Source organism: Mustelus asterias, chromosome 5, assembly GCF_964213995.1.
Source record: "Mustelus asterias chromosome 5, sMusAst1.hap1.1, whole genome shotgun sequence".
NCBI classification, from domain to species: Eukaryota; Metazoa; Chordata; class Chondrichthyes; order Carcharhiniformes; family Triakidae; genus Mustelus; species Mustelus asterias.
The window spans coordinates 131,811,459-131,838,531 of record NC_135805.1 but is presented as its reverse complement, the minus strand read 5'-3'; the positions used below and the strand labels follow the sequence as shown (position 1 = coordinate 131,838,531).

The 27,073-nt window shown below is 45.2% G+C and overlaps 1 protein-coding gene across 1 annotated transcript in view; it reads right to left on the bottom strand.

Moving 5' to 3' along the window:
* Positions 1-27,073, bottom strand: part of adgrb3 (adhesion G protein-coupled receptor B3) — an 840,122-nt gene that overhangs the window by 83,897 nt on the left and 729,152 nt on the right. Inside the window, exons 21-22 of the mRNA XM_078213595.1 lie at positions 1,344-1,494; positions 1,041-1,110 (exon numbers count right to left, since the gene is read on the bottom strand). Of these exons, the coding sequence (XP_078069721.1) occupies positions 1,041-1,110; positions 1,344-1,494 (221 nt within the window). The remainder of the gene's footprint in view (positions 1-1,040; positions 1,111-1,343; positions 1,495-27,073) is intronic.

The window sequence follows — 27,073 nt, the reverse complement described above, 5'->3', positions numbered from 1 at the left end:
ACAAATTGTATGGGTCTTATTATGCCCAGCTTTTCCAGGTGTTTCAATTCCAATTCTACTTCTTCCACGAGGGAGTATGGAACTGGTCTCCCTTTCAAATACTTAAGGGTAGCATTGAGGTTCACCCAAATTTTAGCTACCCCTCACCCCCGTGCCCAGCCTGAAGATCTTCAGCCAGTTCAGTGTGATGTGTTGGAGCCATGCTCTTCCCTTAAGACGAGATCCTTGTCCCCGTACAATGAGGTTGAGTGGATTGGCCAAGGTAAATGTGCAGGGTTAAGGGGATAGGGCAGAAGGGAGGGCCTGTCTGGGATGCTCTTTCGGAGATTCGGTGCAGACTCGATGGGTGGCATGGCTTCTTTCTACACTGCGGGGATTCTATATTTCTATGGCTCTATGACTATCGCTTTCTCGGTGGCAGTAAACTAAATTGGGGTGTATGCGAAGACCCCACATACTTTTTTAGATCTATCTATGTTGGGAAGGAAGCATATGATGACAGCATGCAAACAAAGGAAATATATCAGATGATGTGTGATCCTTCCGTTGCACACTCCCGTTGCTGGGCACAAGGGTTACATCCTTGATGTAGAGTTCCTAAGGTCCATCACAGTTGCGGATGAGTTGGGGTCGGGAAGTGGGGAGGGAGGGTGGTAGGATGTCTTCAAATTTAATGGGATGGTGTTGCCAATACAATTAATTGCTGAGTTACTGACTGCGGCACAGAATCTCACCATGTCTAAAAAAAAAATTCTTATTTAGAAAGAAGTCCTTTTAAATGTTGGAACTCTGAGGCAAGTGTCGTAATAACTTTCCACCCTACTCCAGCTGTGTTTACCCAGTTGTGGCATGAATTACCTTAAATAAGACAACACTGTTGACTTTAGAATGTAGGGCAGGGTCGGGGTCAGGCTGCATTATTGGAAGGGTCACACAAGTTACACAAATCTGCCCCTGAAAACTCTCACTGCAGTGGAATTCCTGTGGACATTGCTATTGATAAACTGTCGAGTAAATCAAAGCTGTTCGTAGTGACTTACTAGTTTGATGTACCGTATCCTTTAGCCTTAGTAAATCCCATCGATATTGCCACCACCAAGGCTGGTAACCCTGAAAATATAAATCATTGGTAAGAAAACTGGATTGGAATTCAAATACAACTTCTTTTCCACTGCAAGGGCAAAATGTATCAATTATGCATCAAAACATTTATGAGATATTAACTTTTATTTGAAATATATTAAATAAGGAGGAAGGAAAACAATTTTTATTGTAAATATCTCTTATGAAATTGACAAAGTTAATTTACCATCATGAAAAATTTAGACACTTATTATACTTACCCCAACCAAGGCATAAAAAGCGTTTGCGTATGAGCCTTGTTCTAATCTTCCCTGTAACGGCCATGTAGGACTGCCATGCTTCGGTCAAAACCCAGCAGAAAGAAGCCAGGAAGAAGAAATGGAGAAGGGCGGTAGTCATTGTACAAACTCCCTGTGCACACAGAACAAAACAAAAATGATTTAGTTTGGAAATACTGTGGGGCAAAACCCACCATGGTTTAAAGAGCTTCCCAATTTGTAGGCACCCACTCAAACCCACCGACTTTCACAGAGTTAAAATCAGCCAGTCACTATCTAGGGTCATACAAGTCCCGATGGATTTTGTACAAGAGTCTGTTGGCCCCCCAGTGTAGGTATGCAGGTGCAGCATGTAACAAAAAAGGCAAATGGAAGGTTGGCATTTATTGCAAAGGGGCTGGAGTATAAAAGTAGAGAAGCGGCACGGTGGCACAGTGGTTAGCACTGCTGCCTCACAGCGCCAGGGTCCCGGGTTTGATTCCCGGCTTGGGTCACTGTCTGTGTGGAGTTTGCACATTCTCCCTGTGTTTGCGTGGGTTTCCTCCGGGTGCTCCGGTTTCCTCCCACAGTCCAAAGATGTGCGGGTTAGGTTGATTGGCCATGCTAAATTGACCCTAGTATCGGGTGGATTAGCAGGGTAAATATTTGGGGTTATGGGGATAGGGTGGGATTGTTGTCGGTGCAGACTCGATGGGCCGAATGGTCTCCTTCTGTACTGTAGGGATTCTATGAGACTTCTATGAGAAGCGTGTTTGCAATTATGTAGGGTGTTGGTGAGATCACATCTGGAGTACTGTGTCCAGTTTTGGTCTCCTTATTTGAGGAAGGATGTGGTGGCACTGGAGGCAGTTCAGAGGAGATTCACCAGATTGATTCCGGGAATGAAAGGGTTAACGTATGAGGAGACAGTTTGGGCTGATACTCGCTGGAGCTTAGAAGGATGAGATGGGATCTGATTGAGATATATAAAATTTTAAAGGGGATTGATAAAATGTAGACCAAATGTTTCCTCTTATGGGGCAATCTAGAACAAGAGGTCATAGGTACAGGTTGAGAGGCAGTAGATTTAAAACTGAGATGAGGAGGAATAACTTCTTGCAGAGGGTGGTGAATTTGTGGAACTCGCTGCCCCATAGCATGGTGGAGTCTGAATTGTTGAATGGTTTCAAGAAGGGCATAGAAATGTTTCTAATAATAAAGGGATAAGGGGATATGGGGAACAGGGGGGGGGGGGGGGGGGGGGGGAGGTGGATTTGAGACCAGGAAGAAATCAGCCGTGATCTGACTGAATGGCTGTTTCTCAGTCAAGGCAAGTCATCACCTTCAGGAAAAGAGTAGAGGGTGGAGGAGCTGAAAATTTGACTTGGGTGCAAAATTCACCGTGCACAATCTAAAGCTTGTGGGAGACTTGGTATCGGAGACCCAGAGAGAAAGTACTTCAATCCAGCACATCACCTATTCCCAAAGATCATCACCTAACATGATTGCCACAATCTTTTGTTTCATCGCTACAAGCCGTAGGCAATGACTCTTTCACATTCACTACATTGTCTGCGTATATCCTTCTCAGGCAGGTGACAGATGCCATTTATTTCCCAGTAGCTCCTTCCAAGAAATATGACAATGTTAACTGAATAGATGAAATGGAAAATTAATTTAATGAAAACCACGGCACGTCAAGGCAATAAAGAAAGGACAAGCTTTCCATTACACATCAGATCACTGATGTTATTTTAGGCAAGATCAGTACATTACCAACATAATATGTCACTGCTGTGTGCTAAGTTAATGCAGCAACCCTATGCTCCTTCTTCATCCTGATTAAGATTATTGAATACATTTAAAACATTCCCACTTCATGGATCAATTTGGCAAAATAGGCCAAACCATTAAATGCTGGGACTTGGCCTGCGTGCACTTAATGTCTGTGTACAGTGCAGCAATTTTATAACCTTCCCAAGCACCCATATTCTCAAACCACCAAGTGCCAGAACACTGAATTCAATTATTAGTTTTGCTGAGACTGGCTGCTTGGAGAGTTATTAATCGATAGTTTCTTAGTTTATGGAACAACAAAAGTAAAATGCATGGCAACTTCAAAAACTCGATCTATTTCATCTCCAAAACTGGCTTTGAAATTGGTGAGGTGCAATGTGATTATAGTTTCTCATGAGCTACCTAAATAATGAGTTAAGTGGCCAAGAAATAACAATAAAATACAAGTCATGGGTGAATGCAAACTAGATTGGTGTTTTCACTGTGCCATTTCTTCCTTAGGGTAATCGTTTGATTGCTGTACACTTAAACCGGTCTGTGGCATGTGGTTTTATTGCTGTCTCAAAGTCATAACTCTAAATGCAGGAATGTTTAGACTAAAACATTTTGTTTGCTTTGAACCAAATACTTGTATTCTTCTATATCTAAACTACTGCATGGACCCCTCACTTCTACTATTATACTCCTGCTTTCTGGCATGTTCTTCTCCATCCCGTACTTTGCTGCATCTCTCCCCATTTCGCAAAGGAAGACTCGCATTTACATCTCACTTTTCACAATGACCAGACATCGAGCTGTTTCAGAGCTAACAAATTATCGAAGCGTAGTCACCACGATAACGCAGGAAATGTGGCAGCCAACTTGCACTCCACAAGCTCTCAGAGACACCTGAGAATGGGCAGATAATCTGCTTTCAGTGATGTTAGTTGAGGGATAAATATTGGCCAGCACACCAGGGGAAAAACTTCTCTGCTCTTCTTCAAAGTAGTGCCCTGTGATCTTTTTCATCTACCCGAGGAAGCAGATGGACTTTGGCTTAAGAGTCTCATCTGAAGATGAGGCATGTTGGGAAGCTCTTGTGGCGAAGTGGTAGTGTCCCTACCTCTGAACAAGAAGCCCCATGTTCAAGTCCCAGTTCAGAACTTGATGGCCATAGAAGATGTATTCTTAGCTTGGCCAAACAGGTTGATTATCAGCCTGTAAATCCTTCCAATTTACCTGATGGCAGGCGGTAAGAGTGGAAGGGTTCCTGGCCAGCCATACTGCATTATTTCACCAAGCTTGATCATGGACCAAGCCAATGGAAATCCATGAGCGCCAATATCCTCTTGGAACATGGTACCAAAAGGAAGTAGAATCCTTAGGACTTTCCAAAGCACCTCACAATCAGCAGATTGGTGTAGGCAACTGTTGCAGCTAATTTGTGCACAGCATGACTCCACAAAAGGAAAGGGATTGGAGGGTCTGTTTTCAGTGGTAGTGCTTGAGCGAGGAAATTGCTCCTGCTTTTATATTTAATGCACAGGCAAGTGGGGCGGCACAGTGGCATAGTGGCAAGCACTGCTGCCTCACAGCTCCAGGGACCCGGGTTCGATTCCGGACTTGGGTGACTGTGTGGAGTTTGCACGTTCTCCCTGTGTCTGCGTGGGTTTCCTCCGGGTGCTCCAGTTTCCTCCCATACTTCAAAATGTGCAGGTTAGATTGATTGTCCATGGTAAATTTCCCCTTAGTATCCCAAGATGTGTAGGTTAGGGAGATAAGCGGAGTAAATATATGAGGTTACAGGGATAGAGTCTGGGTAAGATGCTCTTTCGGAGAGTCGGTGCAGGCTCGATGGGCCAAATGGCCTGCTTTTGCACTGTAGGGATTCTGTGATTCTATAATTCTAAGTGTATGTTTCCTTTCTCATCTGAAAGAAGCTCCTTCAACAATGCAGCACTGAATTACTGCATCAAAGTGTCTATGTGCATTATGTGCTTTAGTCTTAGATTAGGGCTAGCTGAGACATGTGCATTTTCCTTCTAATTAGTTAGGGTGGGGTGGGGCAGCAGTAGAGGCTCCTGATTGTTAAGTCCTTTAGTGAGTGTGGCACTGGAATTGGTACTTGGGACAAGGGGCATCAGGCACTTGTACTGCCTGGATAAGCTGGAATTGTTGGCACCAGGGCAGAGAAGGCGAGGGGAGATTTAATCAAAGCAGGAAGGATATTGATAAATGAGGAGGAACTGCTTACGCTGGCAGAAGGGCCGATAACCAGAAGAGACCGATTTGAAGATAATTGGCAAAAATGGCCAAACATCAATGAGGACCCTTTTCCCCTCAACATTTTGAGTTATGAGTTGGAATGCACTGTCTGAAAGGTCAGTGGAAGTGGATTCAATAGCAATTTTGAAAAGGGAATTGGACAAATGTTTGAAAACTGCAGGGTTCCAGAGAAAGAGCAGGGGTGTTGTTCCAACGCCAAGCCCCCACTGCGCAGACAGAGTGAGTTCCTGCCGTGTGACTGGGGCAGTACATCCAACCCTCTTGCAAGCATTGAGGAATGTCTGTATATCTGACACTATACAGCATGTGAATGAAACACCCTCCAAAGTTTGTCAGTGTATCACTGCTGTATCATCCAATGATTCGAAGTACTAATCAAACCATGTGTCCTATCAGTATCCAGAATCTGTGATATTGTTTCAATCTTTCCGTTTTTCAAAGCCCACCAACGCCTCTATTTTCTCAGGAGGCATAGGAAACTCAGCATGTCTGCTACGATTCTCATCAATCTTTACAGATGCATCAGAGAAAGCATCCTTTCTGGTTGTATCACAGCTTGGTATGGCTCCTGCTCTGTCCAAGGCCACCAGAAACTACAAAGGGTCGTGAACGAAGCTCAGTCCATCATGCAAACCAGCCTCCCACCCATTGTCTCCGTCTACACTTCCTGCTGCCTCAGAAAAGCAGCCAGCATAATCAAGGACCCCACGCACCCCGGACATTCTCTCTTCCATTGGGAAAAAGATACAAAAGTCTGAGATCATGTACCAACCAACTCAAGAACAGCTTCTTCCCTGCTGCCATCAGACTTTTGAATGGACTTACCCTATATTAAGTTGATCTTTCTCTACACCTTAGTTATGACTGTAACACGACATTCTGCATCCTCTCTTTTCCTTCTCCCCTTTGTTCTCTATGAACAGTATGCTTTGTCTGTATAGCACGCAAGAAACAACACTTCACTCTTTACCTATATATGTGACAATAATAAATCAAATCAAATCTAATTTCAAATGTAGCCTCTGCTTTGGAGATTGGATTAGCATCTCAGTCTGGTATTCATGGAAAGCCATGAAACAGGAAATGGAACTGGCTCATCAGTCTGAAATGCAGCTCTCCTGGAAGTGAATTCTCCGAGCTAGCCTTTCCAATCTGAATGTGGAGGCAGCAGGACAACAACACAAAAGATATTTATTAATGGGAACAACTGTACAGAGGCCACAAGAAGTGGCACAAGCAGTTTGCCTGGTTATGGCACATACAGCCGACCACCAAGAATCTTCCAATGACAAGCCTCCACTGCGCACACAGAGTGAATTCCTGCTGTGTTACTGTGACAGTAAGAAGTTTAACAACACCAGGTTAAAGTCCAACAGGTTTATTTGGTAGCAAAAGCCACACAAGCTTTCGAGGCTCTGAGCCCCTTCTTCAGGTGAGTGGGAATTCTGTTCACAAACAGAACTTATAAGACACAGACTCAATTTACATGAATAATGGTTGGAATGCGAATACTTACAACTAATCCAGTCTTTAAGAAACAAAACAATGGGAGTGGAGAGAGCATCAAGACAGGCTAAAAAGATGTGTATTGTCTCCAGACAAGACAGCCAGTGAAACTCTGCAGGTCCACGCAACTGTGGGAGTTACAAATAGTGTGACATAAATTCTGATTCTAGGATCGCATGATAAAGACTCAGGAGGAAAAAAGCAGAAATATTTATGTGAAATAGTGTGACATAAACCCAATATCCCGGTTGAGGCCGTCCTTGTGTGTGCGGAACCTGGCTATCAGTTTCTGCTCCGCGACTCTGCGCTGTCGTGTGTCGCGAAGGCCGCCTTGGAGAACGCTTACCCGAATATCAGAGGCCGAATGCCCGTGACCGCTGAAGTGCTCCCCAACAGGAAGAGGACAGTCTTGCCTGGTGATTGTCGAGCGGTGTTCATTCATCCGTTGTCGCAGCGTCTGCATAGTTTCCCCAATGTACCATGCCTCGGGACATCCTTTCTTGCAGCGTATCAGGTAGACAACGTTGGCCGAGTTGCAAGAGTATGTACCGTGTACCTGGTGGATGGTGTTCTCACGTGAGATGATGGCATCTGTGTCGATGATCCGGCACGTCTTGCCTCAACCGGGATATTGGGTTTATGTCACACTATTTCACATAAATATTTCTGCTTTTTTCCTCCTGAGTCTTTATCATGCGATCCTAGAATCAGAATTTATGTCACACTATTTGTAACTCCCACAGTTGCGTGGACCTGCAGAGTTTCACTGGCTGTCTTGTCTGGAGACAATACACATCTTTTTAGCCTGTCTTGATGCTCTCTCCACTCCCATTGTTTTGTTTCTTAAAGACTGGATTAGTTGTAAGTATTCGCATTCCAACCATTATTCATGTAAATTGAGTCTGTGTCTTATAAGTTCTGTTTGTGAACAGAATTCCCACTCACCTGAAGAAGGGGCTCAGAGCCTCGAAAGCTTGTGTGGCTTTTGCTACCAAATAAACCTGTTGGACTTTAACCTGGTGTTGTTAAACTTCTTACTGTGTTTACCCCAGTCCAACGCCGGCATCTCCACATCATTACTGTGACAGTACATCGAACCCTCCTGCAAGCATTGAGGAATGTCTTTATGCCTGACACTGTACAGCATGTGAATGAAACACACCCCAAAGTTTGTCAGTGCTGAAAGAAATGTGGCAAAGTAAAAATTGGGACTAGCTGGGAAGGCACCAAGGTCACCATGGACCCGTTGGGACAAAGGACCTGTTTCCGTACTGTATTGCTCTATGACTCTAAATACGAGGAGGAGTCGGCTGAAATAATTTATATTGTTATTGTGGTGGTTGTCTCTTTAAGGGCAACACTGGCTGGGAGGATCAATTGGGACAGAGAGTAACTACCCAAGAGGGTGAAATCCTCTCTTAGGTAGAAGACATGTGGGGCCTAGGGCAGCTGGGTGGCTGCTGGCCTCTGTACAGTTGTTCCTATTAATAAGTACCTTTTGTGTTGCTAATGCAGTCTGTGAAGATGCATCATTACATTTGGCAATGAGGAGAAAATGAATGTCTCTGGCCCGACACCTGAGTACTTGTTTTAATCAAAGTCTGAAGGAGAAAGTACTCACCGGAATGCCTATCTTTGGTGAATAGACCCGGTGAGATGTTGAGATATTGCCAGACCCCGAGGGTCAGACACAGAAAGAGCCTGGAGCGGCCAATATAGTCAAAAGTTCAGAAATGTATAGAAAAATTGTTCAAAGAAAATAACACTCAGGAGCAAGAGTTTTGGTTTTGAGTTTGAGGAAAAGTGGAATCTAAATTTAAAAAAAAACGAAGAGTTGTGATCAGTTTTATAATAAAGAGAGAAGAGAGCGCAGAGAGCAGTGTTATAAGTGAAGAACAAATGCCTCATGGAACTTCAGCATGGTGCCACAGTAGTTAGCACTGCTGCCTCATAGCGCCAGGGACCCAGATTCAATTCCGGTCTCGGTAACTGTCTGTGTGGAGTTTGCACGTTCTCCCTGTGCCTGTGTGGGTTTCCTCCGGGTGCTCTGGTTTCCGCCCACAGTCCAAAGATGTGCTAAATTAACCCTCATGTAGGGTTACGGGAATAGGGCCTGGGTGGGATTGTGGTCAGTACAGGTTCGATGGGCTGAATGGCCTCCTTCTGTGCTGTATGGATTCTATGATTCTAAGTTCTTCAGAAGCACAGGAAACTAAAGATGCTGAGATTGACAGGTCCCTGATCAGAGTTCCTTTTATTCATTTGTGGGACATGGGCATCGCTGGCTGCCAGCATTTATTGCCCATCCCTAGTTGCTCGAGGATAGTTGAAAATCAACCACATTGCTGGGGCTCTGGAGTAGGCCAGACCAGGTAAGAATGGCAGATTTCCTTCCCTCAGGGACATTAGTGAACCAGATGGGTTTTTCTGACAATTAACAATGGTTTCATGGTCACCAGTAGATTCTTAATTTCAGATATTTTTTATTGAATTCAAGTTCCACCACCTGCTGTGACAGGCTTCGAACCCAAGTCCCCAGAATGTTAACAGACTAGCAACCAAACCACTAGGCCGTCACCTCCCCAGTGGAATGGAGCCTGCAGAGGTTCCATGATGGCTGTCCCTGTACTGATGGACTTACAGCAGAGAACTTCTGGGGTTTTGAGCGAGGGGGGGGTGGGGGTGGAGGAAGGTGTGTAGGGAGTTCCTAATTTGTTTAAAAGAAGTGGGAAAGTTTTGAAAACAATAGTACCTTGGACCTGGAAAACGTCGGGTTTCTATTGCAATCAACTAAAAAACAAAACCAGCAAATTAAAAGAGGGGCAGCGGTCTCTCCAGATGGCCTGAGGGAAGGAGGGGCTGTTTAGATCGCTGAAGGAGTTTTCCAATGGTGGAGAAGTAAAGTCTTAAAAGTTAAAAAAATGTTTAATAAAGAACAGTCAGGTTCACGCCAAAACTTCAAAAGTGTGGGACAGAGTGAACCAGCAGTTGCTGACAGTTAATAAAAAAGGTGATAGTGAGTGAAGGCCTCAACGAAGAGGAAAATATGATGCAATGAAAACCTAAGAGGAGGGTTTACAAGACCCCAGAAGGGGCGGGGCACTGAAATACCCCAGAAGGGGGCACTGAAAGATGCCAGAAGAAGAGCAATAAGAGTATTGGAGAATTGAAAAAGTCAACACTGGAGACAGACCTGATCAACAGTGAAGCCAAAAGGGTTTGACTGAAGTTAAGACAAGTGGAAATGAAGATTCCACTTATGAAATGTATATGTCCAGGAAGAACTTGATGGATTCCCCTCAGAATAAACACAGACATTGAAGACTTCAAAAGAACCTAGGAACTATTGAACATAAAGAGGAATCAGCAAAAAGAATTAAAGCTCCAGAGAAATGATTAAAACATAAAACGACTGACAGCAAACTGTAAAAAAAAGTTGCAAAAGTTTCCACAAAGAAATTAAGGGGAACTTAGTGAGATAATGGAGAATAAGCTGAATTCCATGAAAAGCAGCCAGAAAATAAGAATAAGTCCAGTGAAAAATTGAATCAGGAGAATAAGAACTTGAAGAAGGAAGCATGAGAATGGGAAATTAACCGAAATTGTAAAAACATTGAAACTGATAGCAGAAACAGCAATTCAAACAGAGAAACTGAGATTATGTGCCAGAACACCAGGCAGCACGGTGGCACAGTGGTTAGTACTGCTGCTTCACAGCTCCAGGGACCTGGGTTCGATTCCCGGCTTGGGTCACTGTCTGTGTGGAGTTTGCACATTCTCCTCGTGTCTGCGTGGGTTTCCTCCGGGTGCTCCGGTTTCCTCCCACAGTCCAAAGATGTGCGGGTTAGGTTGATTGGCCATGCTAAAATTGTCCCTTAGTGTCCTGAGATGCATAGATTAGCGGGTAAATATATAGGGATATGGGGGTAGGCCCTGGGTGGGATTGTGGTCGGTGCAGACTCGATGGGCCAAATGGCCTCTTTCTGCACTGTAAGGTTTCTATGATTTCTATGATTTCTCACAGCGTCAGGGACCTGGGTTCAATTCCGGCCTCGAGTCACTCTCTGTATGGAGTTTGCACATTCTCCCCGTGTCTGCATGGGTTTCCTCTGGGAGCTCTGGTTTCCTCCCACACTCCAAAGACGTGCGAGTTTGGTTGGATTGGCTATGCTAAATTGACCATTAATGTCAGGGGGATTAGCAGGGTAAATACATGGGGTTACGGGGGTAGGGCCTGGGTGAGATTGTTGTTGGTGCAGACTCGATGGGCCGAATAGCCTCCTTCTGCACTGCAGGGATTCTATGAACAAGATTGCTGAAATGGTCTTGTGAATGGAAAAGCACAAGAACCATTATGATAAAATGGTCGATGAAAAGGATTCCGAATTGAAATGCTGAAAAGAGAAGAAACTGTATCACATGAGCCATGCACCAGAAACAGAGCACCACGATCATTCCTTCACACTTGACAGATCAAGATTGTGAAAGAACTGTGATGACTTGAGACTTTGTTGTATTGTGATTATGTGCCAGCATGCATTATAATGTAAGGTGCCTGGCAGATCAAGGGTCAACATGGGACTGGAGATTGGTACCACCCACAGGGTTATGTATGTAGTCACAGGTCAAGGACCAGTCTAGGACAGAACTCGGTAAGCAGCAAGCCTGTATGGAACAGCTCCGTGCAAGACTATATTTGCAACTGTACACTGTTAAAGCCTACCGATAAAAGTGTTGATGTTTAAATACACAAGCCTTGAGATCTCATCAATGAGCCATCACCACGGCAATAAAAAAAAAGCCTTTTATATAATTTTATATAACATATAATTTGCCATGGTGTCATAATATGAAACTTTGACCGTGGATCAAGTTAGATCACGGGAATTATTGTCTCTGTGACTGGGGACTCCCATTGTACCTCATAGACATGGAGGAACTGATTGTTCGTAAACATGTGGATCACTGGAGGAGTAGAGAGATGCTTCGGCTGTCAGTGTTGCCAACAAGGAATGTTTTCAAACCTATAAGTGCCTGATTGACTTGTTTATAGACATGACTGATGTCTCTGTGGAATCAAGTTGTAATGAACTGTCTGTGCCAGAAGGGGTACCCACTATTGCAGTTCCTTTAATGTCAATCTGGTGGAAGAATCTTAAACTACAGAATTTCACCGCTCTACAAGAAACAGAAAAACCCCTCAAAGACTCAATTTATAATTGGCCAACTCGTGTGTATAATGTTTAGTTCAAGTAACTTAGTTATCGAAGATTGTATAAAGGAGTTAAAGGGGGGAGGATGTGGCGATTGTTCCTTTAAGGGAAACACAGCAGAGTAAGAGTCACCTGGCTTGGGGAACCAATTGAGCCTGAGAATAGGTAATCACCCCGGGGTAGAGTCCTTATTTAGGCAGAAAACATGCAGAAGACATGTAGGAACTAGGGCAGCTGAGTGGACTCCTCCAGGGCAGCCGTGTTGCTGCTAGCCTCGACAGTTTGTCTTATTAATAAATACCATTTTTGTTTCTAATGAAGTCTGTGAACATTCATTATTACAAATATGGTGCTTTCAATATAATAACACGTCTGAAGGTTTAGTTTAGTTTATTTATTAGTGTCACAAGTAGGCTTACATTAACACTGCAATGAAGTTACTGTGAAAATCCCCCAGTCATCATACTCCAGCGCCTGTACGGGTACACAGAGTAGGTTTTAAGGAACACCAAAAACGACATGCTAAACAATCTAGCATAGCTAATCCACCTATCCTGCACATCTTTGGACACTAAGGGGCAATTTAGCATGGCCAATGCAAGTAATCTACATATCTTTGGACACTGAAGGACAATCTAGCATGGCCAATCCATCTATCCTGCATATCTCTGGACACCAAGGGGCAATTTAGCATGTCCAATGCACCTACCTACATATCTTTGGACAATTTAGCATGGCCAATCCACCTAATCTACATATTTTTGGACTGTAGGAGGAAACTGGAGCACCCGGAGGAAATGCACACGCAGATGGGGAGAACGTTCAAACTCTGCACAGTCACCCAAGGCCGGAATCGAATCTGGATCCCTAGGATTGTGAGGCAGCAGTGCTAACCACTACACCACCATGCTACCCCCAAAAGAGAACAATTCCAATCATATAAAGCTTCACCCAAAAATCAACTGCGCTAAAAACCTCACCGCACAATGCAGCTGCATGTGCTCTCACTCACACCGAAGTTGAGGATTTATACTTGAAAGTGCTCCTGCTATTTGCAGCATCTCGAGTGTTTCACTGTTGGCACTAAAAGATATCGCAGCAGGAAGCAGATATGCGCAGCACAAGGCCTTGGTAATGCCAAGCCTTTGAGCACTTCTGAAGGTGCTGAAAATCGTCACTGGAACCTGCAGTAAAGCGAATGAGGAAAAGCAAAGCCTCTCCCTCCGCCTTCATCCCCAATGCAGGTACCATTCTCCTCAAACTCTTCTCCATCACTCACTCACTATAATCGGGACTTACCAGCTCAGCACCACGTCACTCAGCACAATCAAATCTATAAAAGCTGAGCATGTCTGATTTAGCCAGCACTCTAATGCATCGTCCCACAAGAATGAACCACAAGATCTCAGTGGCAGCATCTGGCAATAGTAATTCAGGAAACAGACTCCCATTTGCACTCTGACAAGACAAGGCATCAATCGTCCTCTCTCTCTCTCTCGCATGAGGCAGGTTCCCAAGGAATCACCTCGCCAATATATCTAGCTGCCTCTAAATCTAGGGAAGGAGATGGGTCACGATTTTGTGTGTATTTGTGTACGTGTAGCGGAAGTGGGCGGTGGGGGGGGGGGGGGTGGGGGGGAACTTAACTGGACCAGACAGTTGTTCTTCTGGCCTCAAGAGTAGGTCGGATGCTGGGCATTCTGCAGTGCGTGGCACACCTCCTGATTCCCGCCATAGGAAATAGAATATACAAGCGGGAGTAGACCATTCAGCCATTGCGATCTGGTTGTGGTCTGACCGCCACTTTCCCAACTGCCCTCCATAACCAATAACATCCACAAATCAGAAATGGAATACTCTCCACTGGCTTGGACGAGTGCAGCCCAAATAACACCCGGGCAGCTCAACACTCTCCAGGACAAAGCAGCTAACTTGACCAGCATCCCATCCACCTGCCACCGTTAACATGCACACATGCATGTAGTGCATGCCCCCTAGTATTAGACATTTCAACTCTGGGAAAAAGATTCTGGCTGTCAACCCCATCTATGCCTCTCATCATTTTATAGACTTCTATCAGGTGTCAAAGAACCCACTAGACCATTCTTTTGTATCCCTCTATTCCCAGTCTGTTCATGTGGTTATCTAGACAAGTCTTAAACGATCCCAGCGTGTCCGCCTCAATCACCTTGCTTGGCAGTGCATTCCAGGCCCCCACCACCCTCTGTGTAAAATACGTCCCCCTGACATCTGTGTTGAACCTTGCCCCCCCTCACCTTGAACCCGTGACCCCTTGTGTTCGACCCCTTGTGTCGCCTCAGCCTCCGCCGCTCCAGAGAAAATAACCCTAGTTTGTCCAGCCTCTCCTTATAGCTCATATACCTTCTAATCCAGGAAGCATCCTGGTAAACCTCTTCTGCATCCTCTCCTCACCCTTCCTGTAATGTGGCGACCAGAATTGAATGCAACATTCTAAGTGCGGACTTACCAAAGTTTAAAAAGCTGTAACATGACATCCTGACTCATGTACTCAATGCTCCGATCAATAAAGGCAAGCATGCCATATGCCTTCTTCAACATCCTATCTACTTGCATATCCACTTTCAGGAAGCTAAGGACTTGAACCCCAAGATCCCTCTGTACAGCAATGCTGTTCAGGATCTAGCACGACAGAGCTGTTCAACATACTGTCTGCGGACCCAGAGTCTGACCACCAATTATCCAGCCCGCCAACCTTTCACAACTTCGAAACTTCATAGAGAGAAATCTTAAAGAGAAGCGGATGCTGGAATCTGAAACAGAAAATGCTGGAAAATCTCAGCAGGTCTGACAGCATCCATGGAGAGAGAACAGAGCTAATGTTTCGAGTCTGGATGACCCTGAAGAGTGCTCTTGCCACTGATGCTGTCGGACCTGCTGAGATTTTCCAGCATTTTCTGAGCAATCTTAAACCTGCTCCCAGAGAGGGGGTGTTGACACCACAACCCAGCTTACGAGCTGTCGCTCCATCATTGGGCAGATAGTTGTAGCCAACGTGTGGCTGCTGCATTCTGATTGGCTCCCTGGCCTGTCAGTCAACACAGTAAGAAGTTTAACAACACCAGGTTAAAGTCCAACAGGTTTATTTGGTAGCAAAAGCCACACAAGCTTTCGGAGCTGCAAGCCCCTTCTTCAGGTGAGTGGGAATTCTGTTCACAAACAGAGCATATAAAGACACAAACTCAATTTACATGAATAATGGTTGGAATGCGAATACTTACAACTAATCAAGTCTTTAAGAAACAAAACAGCATGAGTGGAGAGAGCATCAAGACAGGCTAAAAAGATGTGTATTGTCTCCAGATAAGACAGCCAGTGAAACTCTGTGGGGGTTACAAATAGTGTGACATGAACCCAATATCCCGGTTTAGGCCGTCCTCGTGTGTGCGGAACTTGGCTATCAGTTTCTGCTCAGCGACTCTGCGCCATCGTGTGTCGCGAAGGCCGCCTTGGAGAACGCTTACCCGAATATCAGAGGCCGAATGCCCGTGACCGCTGAAGTGCTCCCCAACAGGAAGAGAACAGTCTTGCCTGGTGATTGTCGAGCGGTGTTCATTCATCCGTTGTCGCAGCGTCTGCATAGTTTCCCCAATGTACCATGCCTCGGGACATCCTTTCTTGCAGCGTATCAGGTAGACAACGTTGGCCGAGTTGCAAGAGTATGTACCGTGTACCTGGTGGATGGTGTTCTCACGTGAGATGATGGCATCTGTGTGACCAGCGGTGTGCCTCAGGGATCAGTGCTGGGTCCACTGTTATTTGTCATTTATATTAATGATTTGGATGAGAATATAGGAGGCATGGTTAGTAAGTTTGCAGATGATACCAAGATTGGTGGCATAGTGGACAGTGAAGAGAGTTATCTCCGATTGCAACAGGATCTTGATCAATTGGGCCAGTGGGCTGACGAATGGCAGATGGAGTTTAATTTAGATAAATGCGAGGTGATGCATTTTGGCAGATTGAACCAGGGTAGGACTTACTCGGTTAATGGTAGGGCGTTGGGGAGAGTTACAGAACAAAGAGATCTAGAGGTACATGTTCATAGCTCCTTGAAAGTGGAGTCACAGGTGGACAGAGTGGTGAAGAAGGTCTTCGGCATGCTTGGTTTCATCGGTCAGAACATTGAATACAGGAGTTGGGATGTCTTGTTGAAGTTGTACAAGACATTGGTAAGGCTACACTTGGAATACTGTGTGCAGTTCTGGTCAGTTCTGGATATTATTAAACTAAAAAGAGTGCAGAAAAAAATGACTGGGATGCTCCCCAGACTTGATGGTTTGAGTTATATGGAGGGGCTGGATAGACTGGGACTTTTTTCTCTGGAGCATAGGAGGCCGAGGGGTGACCTTATAGAGGTCTATAAAATAATGAGGGGCACAGATCAGCTTGATAGTCAATATCTTTTCCCAAAGGTAGGGGAGTCTAAAACTAGAGGCATAGGTTTAAGGTGAGAGGGGAGAGATACGAAAGTATCCAAAGGGGCAATTTTTTCACACAGAGGGTAGAGAGTGTCTGGAGCAAGCTGCCAGAGGTAGTAGTGGAGGCGGGTACAATTTTGTCTTTTAAAAAGCATTTAGACAGTTACATGGGTAAAATGGGTATGGAGGGATATGGGCCAAATCCGGGCAATTGGGATTAGCTTAAGGGTTTTTAAAAAAAAGGGCGGCATTGGCAAGTTGGGCTGAAGGGCCTTTCCATGCTGTAAACCTCTATGACTCTATGAGATAGTCAACCAAGGCTAGAATTGAACCTGGGTCCCTGGTGCTGTGAAGCAGCAGTGCTAACCACTCTGCCACCCAGAGAGTTGTGGCTGCTCTATCATTGAATACAGATAAGGCTCAGCTCAGAATATGGACAAAAGAGCTGAACATCTGAGGTAAAGTGAGAGTGACTGCCCTTGACATTAAAGGCAGAATTTGACCAAGTGTGGGATCAAGCAGCCCTATAATTCTGGGACTCAGTGGGAATCGGGGGAAAACACTCCGCAGGTCCAAAGAAAGATGATGCTGGTTGGATCAATCGTTTCAGTTACAGGAGTTCCTCAGGGTAGTCTCCTAGGCCCAGCCATCTTCGGCTGTTTCACCAATGATCCTCCCTCCATCATAAAGCCTCACATTGGAATGTTTGCTGATGATTGCAGAATGTTCAGAATCATTCACATCTCCTCAGATACAGAAGCAGTCCATTTCCAAATGCAGCAAGACCTGGATAATACCCAGGCTTGGGCTGATAAGTGGCAGTAACATTCACGGGACACAAGCGCCAGGCAAAGGCCATCTCCCCTTGACATTCAATGGCATTACCATTGCTGAATCCCCCACTATCAACATCTGGGGGCTTTCATTAACCAGACACTGAACTGGACTAACCAAATAAATAATATTGCTCCAAGTGGAGGTCAGAGGTTGGAAATTCTGCAGCAGGTAACTCACCCACTGATTCCCCGAAGTCTGTTCAAAATCTACAGGCACTGGAGTGTGATGGAATACTCTGCACTGGCCTGGATGAGTGCAGCTCCAACAACATTCAAGAATCTCGACAACATCCAGGACAAAGAAGTCCATATGATTGGCACCTGATACAGCAGTTTAAACATTCATTCCCTCCACCACTGACGCACAGTGGCAGCACTGTGTACCATCTGCAAGATGTTCCACAGCAACTCACCAAGGCTCATCAACAGCACTTTCCAAACTGGTGACCTCTACCACCTAGAAGGACAAAGACAGCAGACAAATGGGAACACCACACCACCTGCAAGTTCCCCTTCAAGTCACTCACAATCCGGACTTGAAAATGTATTGCTGCTCCTTCACACTGTTGCTGGGTCAAAATCCTGGAACTACCTCCCTAACATCATTGTGGATGTACCTACCCTCAGCGACTGCAGTGGTTCAAGAGGCAGCTCACCAGCACTTTCTCAGTTTCTTGGTGTTCAGATCACCAACAACCTGTCCTGGTCCCTCTACGCCAACACTATAGTTAAGAAAGCCCACCAACGCCTCTACTTTCTCAGGAGGCTAAGAAAATTCGGCATGTTTGCTACAACTCTCACCAATTTTTACAAATGCACCACAGAAAGCATCCTTTCCGGATGCATCACAGCTTGGTATGGCTCCTGCTCCGACCAAGGTCGTAAGAAACTACAAAAGTCAGAGATCACGTACCAACCGACTCAAGGCTTCTTCCCTGCTGCCATCAGACTTTTGAATGGACCTACCTCATATTAAGTTAACCTTTCTCTACACTCCAGCTATGACTGTAACACCATATTTTGCACCTTATCCTTTCTCTCTCCCCTACGTACTCTGTGAATGGTATGTTTTGTCTGTATAGCGCAAGAAACAATACTTTTCACTGTATCCTAATACATGTGACAATCATAAATCAAATCAAATCAAGGGGCAATTCAGGATGAGCAATAAATGCTGGCCTAGCCAGTGATGCACACGACCTATAAATGAACAAATAAAAATAAAAGGTAAATAGAAGTTTGATCTCTCAGCGAAGTGGGTGGGAAAGTGGAGTTGAGGTAAAAGACCTGCCTTGATCCTGTTGAATAGCAAAGCAGGCTGGAGGGGCTGAATGGTCCGCTCCTGCTTCTATTTATTATGTTCTCATTGAGCTGAAAGACTTTCCGAACTTAGTCTCGGACAGGAAGATTTCTGCGGAATCACAGGAAAGAGGCAATGAAAAAACCCACTGCGGTTATCAGTGTCAGAAAGAATGTTGTGAGGAGAGAATGCTACAAAGAGACAGTCTGTAAGGCAGTGCATGAGCCAGACCAAAGGAAAGCTGAGACAGGAAGCTGCTGAATCATTAGCCTCTTACCAGGTAGGCTGCTTGTGGATGATGAGCCTCTTGTCAACGAGGCTATCCCTGCAGAATTAAACTTTCAGTCTTCACGACCCAATGGCTCTGATTTTTAAGCTACATTGCAGGTTTGTATGCACCTCTATCTGTACACCTATCAGAGGACTGAAACAGGTCCACAACTGGAGTGCAAAATGGGCTCATAGTGAATCGACATGCCCACCACCGATCAGCTATCCATTGACATTCACAGAACAATAGTTCAAACTCTTTCTAAAGACTCAGCCCTTAGTCTCATTGTCATGTTATCTGGTTTGATATCTGGGCAATGTAAGTCAATTGAAAACTAAAATTGGTACCATGAACTATTGACCGCTGATTAACTATGAGTCTATTTTGCCCTGGTGACAGAGATCAATTTGAGCCTGGTACTGTTTCAATGTTGTTAAAACCATTGGCAGAGTTGCCAGTGTTGGGTCAGTGTTGGATGACCTGATCATTGATTATCCAGAAGAGTTGGGAGGGTTAAACACACCACACAAAAAAACATTGGTTCTCGAGTGAATGTTTTGGAACGGATTCTGTAGATGGTGTGAGGCCTGATGTGATGACTGGTGTTATTGCCCAGGAGGAGATACTGACAGTGGCACAGCCTGAACATGTTAAATCACCATTGACTGAAGCTCCCTTTATGTTAGCATCTTGACAGCTGAGCTGAACTCTTCCGAGCTCAGCCTTCCTGACAATGTGTCCAAGAGCAATCAATTATCAAAACCTTCCACTCAAAAGGACAAACAAAAGCAGTGGTATCTGCGTAAAGCTATAGTTGGAACTATTTTCTCTAGAGCTACTAACAATGACAATAATGCTTTAAGAGGAGGAAACTATTCAGCCCCTCCAAGCTGTTGTACCATTCAAGTACGTCACGGGTTGATCTGTACTTCAAAACCATTTACCTGTCTTTGACCCATTTCATAGAATCATGGAATCCCTACAGTGCAGAAAGAGGTCATTTGGCCCATCGAGTCTGCACTGCCAAGAATCCCACACAGGCCCTATAACTCCATGTATTTATTCTGCTAATCCCCCTGACACTAAGGATCAATTTAGCATGGCCAATCCGTTTAACACGCACATTTTTGGACAGTGGGAGGAAACTGGAGCACCCAAAGGAAGCCCGTGCAGGCACACGGAGAACGTGCAGACACCACACCGTCACCCAAGCCGAAATTGAACCCAGGTCCCTGACACTGTGAGGCAGCAGTGCTAACCTCTGTGCCACCCTTAACATTTCCCTTAACATTCTTACCTTACAAAAATATCTCAATATCAAGCTCAACTGACCAAGCATCCAGGATGTTTTGCAAGAGGGAATGTTATGTTTATATGACCCGTTGTGTGGGAAAAGAGCTTCTTCACTGCATTCCTCAATGGCCTAGCTGTCATATTAAGATTAAGCCCTCTTCTTCTACATGCCCCTACCAGAGGAAATCATTTTTTCTGTATATACCCTGGCAAGTCATTTGGTCATTTTAAACATTCAATTAGATTACTATTCAATCTCCTAACCTCAAGAGAAGACAGGTTAAGTTTACATTAACTGTCCTCATAATTTAACCCGTTAAGATCTTGGTAGCATTCCAAGTCACACTTGACTTAGTGAAGATGATCGATTCACTGCTACAATGCAACACCACCATGATTCCCCTTTGTTATTACCAAATAATAATTGGACATCCCGAGACAGCAAATCTAAACTGCACATTCCTCTGAGGTGTGTTATTGGATGCTGAATGGAATATTCCAAATGTGTTCTTATTCATAGAATCAGCGAATCCCTACAGTGCAGAAGAGGCCATTTGGCCCATCGAGTCTGCACCAACTCTCTGACAGATTATCTTACCCATGCCCACTCCCCCATCCTATCCTTGTAACTCCACACATTAAACATGGCTAATCCCCTAACCTACACATCTTGGGACACTAAGGGGAAATTTAGCATGGCCAATCCACCTTATCTGCACATTTTTGGACTGTGGGAGGAAACCGGAGCACCCGGAAGAAACGCGTAAGAATGGACACACTCCACACAGACAGTCACCCAAGGCTGGAATCAAATCTGGGATCCGAGTGCTGTAAGGAAACTTAACTGCAAGGCCAACCACACTATATCTGTGTGTGTGGAGTTTGCACATTCTCCTCGTGTCTGTGTGGGTTTCCTCCGGGTGCGCCGGTATCCTCCCACAGTCCAAAGATGTGCGGGTTGGGTTCATTGGCCATGCTAAAATTGCCCTTAGTGTCCTGGGATGTGTAGGTTAGAGGGATTAGCGGGTAAATGTGTAGGGATATGGGGGTAGGACCTGGGTGGGATTGTGGTCGGTGCAGACTCGATGGGCCAAATGGCCTGTTTCTGCACTGTAGGGTTTCTATGATTTCTATGATATATCGGATCTGGGGCGGGGACTGCTTGATGGTGACACTGGGTGAGTATATCCCAGACACAAAACACTGCCATGCCTGGCTGAATGAAGATGATCGATGCACTGCTGCGATGTCCCCAAAAATCTTTCCAGCAAGTACTAAGACACACCACCGCGGTTCTTCTTTGTTCTTACCGAATAATAATCGGAAGTCCTGAGACAGCAAATCAATTAAAATGAATTAGCTAGCTAATTAGACACTCTAAGTAAGGTCATTTATTACAATCAAGTGATGGATTGCTGTGGAAAGAAACATTAAATCTTAAATTGATGTCTCAAATTATTGTGAGCCTTGCCTGACTAATTGGAATTTTTCTTAAGAAAGCGCCGTATATTTTCACACCTTATCCAGAAAAATCCGACTCTCTTTGTATTTGGAAGTTTCCTCTCGCTGTTAGTTAGGTTACTTTGCATCCGGCATTATGATGAAAATTGACAAGAGATATTGCTGTATTCTGTTATTACCGTAGTGGCTACAGTCAATGAATACCTTGAATTCTCCATTGAAAGGGGCATTTATATCCTCTTGGCATAATTCTATGGGGCAGTGGGGAGGTACATCGTGAATGTAGCCCAATCCATCACGCAAACCACACTCTGTCCACACTTCCCACTGCCTCGGCAAAGCAGCCAGCATAATTAAGGACCCCACGCACCCCGGTCATTCCCTCTTCCACCTTCTTCTGTCTGGGAAAAAGATACAAAAGTCTGAGGTCATGTACCAACCAACTCAAGGACAGCTTCTTCCCTGCTGCCATCAGACCTCGCATGAAGCTGATCTTTCTCTACACTCCAGCAATGACTGTAACACAACATTCTGCACTCTCTCCTTTTCTTCTCCATGTACAGTATGCCTTGTCTGTATAGCACGCAAGAAAAAATACTTTTCACTATATACTAATACATGTGACAATAATAAATCAAATGGTGATGGCCGAGTGATTTTACCACTCAACTTTTAATCCAGAAACTCAGCTGATGATTCTTGGGACCCGGGTCTGAATCCTGCCATGGCAGGTGGTGGAATTTGAAGACAATAAAAAAAATCTGAAATTAAGACTCTACTGATGATCATAAAACCATTGTCGATTGTCAGAAAAACCCATCTGGTTCCTTTAGGGAAGGAAATCTGCCATCCTTACCTGGTCTAGCCTACATGTGACTCCAAATCCACAGCAATGTGGTTGACGCTCAACTGCCCCCCAAGAAAGGGCAACAAGCGATGGGCAATAAATGCTGACCAGCCAGCGACACCAGTGTCCCACAAATGAATAAAAATAATTCCTATTATAGCTCTTGTGGCTAAAGGGATCAAAGGATATGGGGTGAAGGTGGGATCAGGATATTGAATTTGATCAGCCATGATCAAAATCAATGGGGGAGCAGGCTCGAAAGTCTGAATGGCTTACTCCTGCTTCTAGTTTCTATTATAGATTATTGACAACTTATTCAGGCCGCGGGAAAATAAAAACAGCATTCTGCTCTTGGAGTGTTGATAATATTGAAAATTTGCATATTTTGGAATTGAAACTCCTTTAGAGCAACTCTTGTGTAGGGCCGTTGGGAGGTATTGCTCACTGAACCACAACATGGTACAAGGAAGTGGCACTGCTTCTATATCCCCAAGACACCTACCACTTTAGTTGATAATAATTACCTGAAAAAGAATAAGAAACTCACATTCATATTGTGCCTTTTATTACGTCAGGGCATCTCAAAGAGCAGGACAGCCGACTAAATAGGTCTCAACCAGTCACTGTAGTATCGAAACGCTACAAGAGTAGGCTATTGAGGGGTGGGGGGTGGGGCAGCTTCACCAGAAAGATAACAGAGTCAAAAGGATTAAACTATGTATATTGACCTGGTTTGCATACTATTGAGAAGGGGCAAATCTAATTGAGGTAATTAAGTTGATTAAAGGATTTGATAGACCAGACAATGTACTTCCTCAGCCCAGAATAATAGGAGATAACCTTAAAAATTGAGCTAGACTGTTCAGGGGTGATGTCAGGGGGCACTCCTTCACACAAAGGGTAGAGGAAATCTGGAACTCTCTGCCCGAAAAAACTGTTGAGTCTGAAGGTCAATTAAAAATTTCACAATCTGAGTGTGATAGAGTTTTGGCCCGGTTGCTAGGCTGAATACCTTGAATTCTCCATTGAAAGGGGCATTTATATCCTCTTGGCATAATTTTATGGGGCAGTGGGGAGGTACATCGTGAATGTAGCCCAATCCATCACGCAAACCACACTCTGTCCACACTTCCCTAGACACTGGTTGCTAGGCAGGGTACACCCAAGACGGCATGCCAGTCCATCACAGGACACACACACACACACAAACACACAGAGGGGCAATTTAGCATGGTGAATCCACCTAACCTGCATATCTTTGCACTGTGGGAAGAAACTGGAGCACCTGGTTTTAGAATCATAGGATCATAGAAATCCTACAGTACAGCAAGAGGCCATTTGGCCCATCGAGTCTGCACCGACCACAATCCCACCCAGGCCCTACCCCCATATCCTTACATATTTACCCACTAATCCCTCTAACCTACACATCTCAGGACACCAAGGGCAATTTTTAGCATGGCCAATCAACCTAACCCACACATCTTTGGACTGTGGGAGGAAACCAGAGCACCCGGAGAAAACCCACGCAGACACGAGGAGAATGTGCAAACTCCACACAGACAGTGACCCGAGCCGGGAATCGAACCCAGGTCCCTGGAGCTGTGAAGCAGCAGTGCTAACCACTGTGCTACCGTGCCGCCCGTGAGTCATACAATCCCTACAGTGCAGAAGGAAGTCGTTCGGCCCATCGAGTCTGCACTGACAACAATCCCACTCTGACCCTATCGCCATAACCCCACATATTTATCCTGCCAATCCCCTTGACACTAAGGGACAATTTAGCATGGCCAATCCACCTAACCCGCACATCTTTGGATTGTGGGAGGAAATCGGAGCATCCAGAAGAAACCCAAACAGACAGGGGGAAAATGTACAGACTCCACTCAGTCACCCAAGGCTGGAATTAAACCCGGGTCTCCAGTAGTGTGAGGCAGCAGTGCTAAGCACTGTGCCACTGTGCCGCCCCCTCCTGTTCACATGTTCCTGTAGGCATAGTAGAACTGACTCTGTGCTCCCAGCAGGTGTGTGATGAGAAATCATATTCACATCCTGGGTTGTGTGCCTTCTATTTTCTGTGATGCACTGCCAGCAAGCACAGTTTAGTGCTGTAAATAAGCCCACAGCTCCGAGTACCTTGCAAAGACAACCGAGCCAGCGAGAAGAGGCAACACCAAAGAGGCTGGCACAAAGCAAAATTCTGTGGCGGCTTTAAATGTGAGGTTAAAAAAAAACACACTGGAAAATTTTGGCAGGTCAGGCAACAATTTTGGAGAAACGTTTCAGGTCCATGACCCTTCATCAGACCTGGGTAGTGACATAACAGGTTTTAGGCAGGTGAAGTGGGGGTGGGGGGAGCACAATGGTTAGCACTGCTGTCTCATAGCGCCAGAGACATGGGTTCGATTCCTGCCTCGGGTCACAGTCTGTGTGGAGTTTGCACATTTTTCCCATGTCTGCGTGGGTTTCCTCCAGGTGCTCCAGTTTCTTCCCACAGTGCAAGGATATGCAGGTTAGGTTGATTGGCCATGCTAAATTGACTCTAGTGTCAGGGAGATTAGCAAGGTAAATGAGAGTTACAGGGTTAGGGCCTGAGTGGGATTGTGGTCGGTGCAGACTCGATGGGCCAAATGGCCTCCTTCTGCTGGGATTCTATGATTCTATGAAGAACAACAGGCGAAGCTCTGTGACAGGTGGAAGATAAAAAATGACATCCAAAATGTCAATAAATGACACAAGGGCTAGTGGTGCCGGGCCAAGGGAGGTGGTACTGGGATAAGCGAAGAAACAAAGGATGTGTCTGGGGGAAGGTGTGAATGGCAGAACAATGAACAGCTGCTACCCGAAAGCAGGGAAAAACAAGGCTGAACATGCAAAGTAAAGGCAACAAAATGGGAACAGAGATTATGGTCTGAAATTGTTGAGCTCAATAATAGAGAAGCAAATGGCTGCGGATGCTGGAATCTGAAAGGAAAGCTGAAAATGCTGGAAAATCTCAGCATCTGTGGAGGAAGAACAGAGCCAACATTGAGAGTCTGGATGACCCTTCGTCAGAGCTGAAGACAATAGAAAATAGGATGAGATGCTGTTGTGGTGAGGAGGCAGGGGGAGCAATGGGAGAGGGATAGAGAGACTGCGGTTGGTGGAGACAGGAGAGATTAACAAAGATGTCTTGGACAGTAAGACAAAAATTGAACACAATGTTGAGCTTGGGAGGCTGCAAAGTGTCTAATCACAAAGTGAGGTGCAGTTCCCCGAGCTTACTTGCACTGGGTTAGCCAAGGCCAGAGGGGAGCGAGAGAATTCGGTTCAGACTTGAAGTGACAATACAATAAGGAAGCTCTGGGTCATGTCTGCAGGCTGAGTGGAGGTGTTCTGCAAAGCCGTCACCCAATCTGCAGTTTGGTCTCCACAATGCAGATGAAGCCGCATTGCAAGCAGCAACTACAGTGGATTAGTCCATTAGTCGGAGAGACTAGGATCCGAGAGCACAGCCTCAGAGTAAAGGGACGACCCTTTAGAACCGAGATGAGGAGGAATTTCTTCAGCCAGAGGGTGGTGAATCTGTGGAATTCATTGTTACAGAAGGCTGTGGAGGCCAAGTCATTGAGTGTATTTAAGACAGAGATAGATAGGTTCTTGAACGCTAAGGGGATCAAAGGTTATGCGGAAAAGGCAAGAGAATGGGGTTGAGAAATGTTTCAGCCATGATCGAATGGTGGAGCAGACTCGATGGGCTGAATGGCCCAATTTTGCTCCTATATCTTATGGTCTTCTGGATTAAACTGAAAGTAGTAAATCAAAGAGTCATCTGGACTCAAAACATCAGCTCTTTTCTGTCCTTACAGATGCTGTCAGGCCTGTTGAGATTTTCTAGCATTTTCTCTTCTGGTTTTAGATTCCAGCATCCACAGAAATTTGCTTTTATGAAAGCTGTAAATCACTGTTGCATCCTGAAGGGGTATTTGGGGCCTTTGGCAGTCAGGAGAGTGAAGGTAATAGAGCTGGTGTTACGTTTCCTGTGCTTTGTGTGCAAAGGCACGTGGGGAGAGGAGTGAGTATTGGGGATGACTGAGGAGTTATCCAGGGTGTCACAGAGCAAAGACATGCGTACCTATATGGATCCTGGCTATGCCATGCCTTTTTGTGGATATGTGAAACATTCCTTTCTCCAGTCCTACTCAGGGGGACCTTCCCCCATGACTTTCTCCAGTATATTGATGTCCGTATTGGTGCTGTTAGGGCAGCACAGAGGTTAGCACTGCTGTCTCACAGCGTCAGTGACCCGGGTTCAATTCTGGCTTTGGGTGACTGTCTGTGTGGAATTTGCACGTTCTCCCCATGTCTGCATGGGTTTCCTCCGGGTGCTCCGGTTTCCTCCTGCAGTTTGAAGATGTGCGGGTTAGGTGGATTGGCCATGGTAAATTGCCCCTTAGTGTCAGGGGAACTGGCAGAGTAAATACCTGGAGTTGCAGGGATAGGGC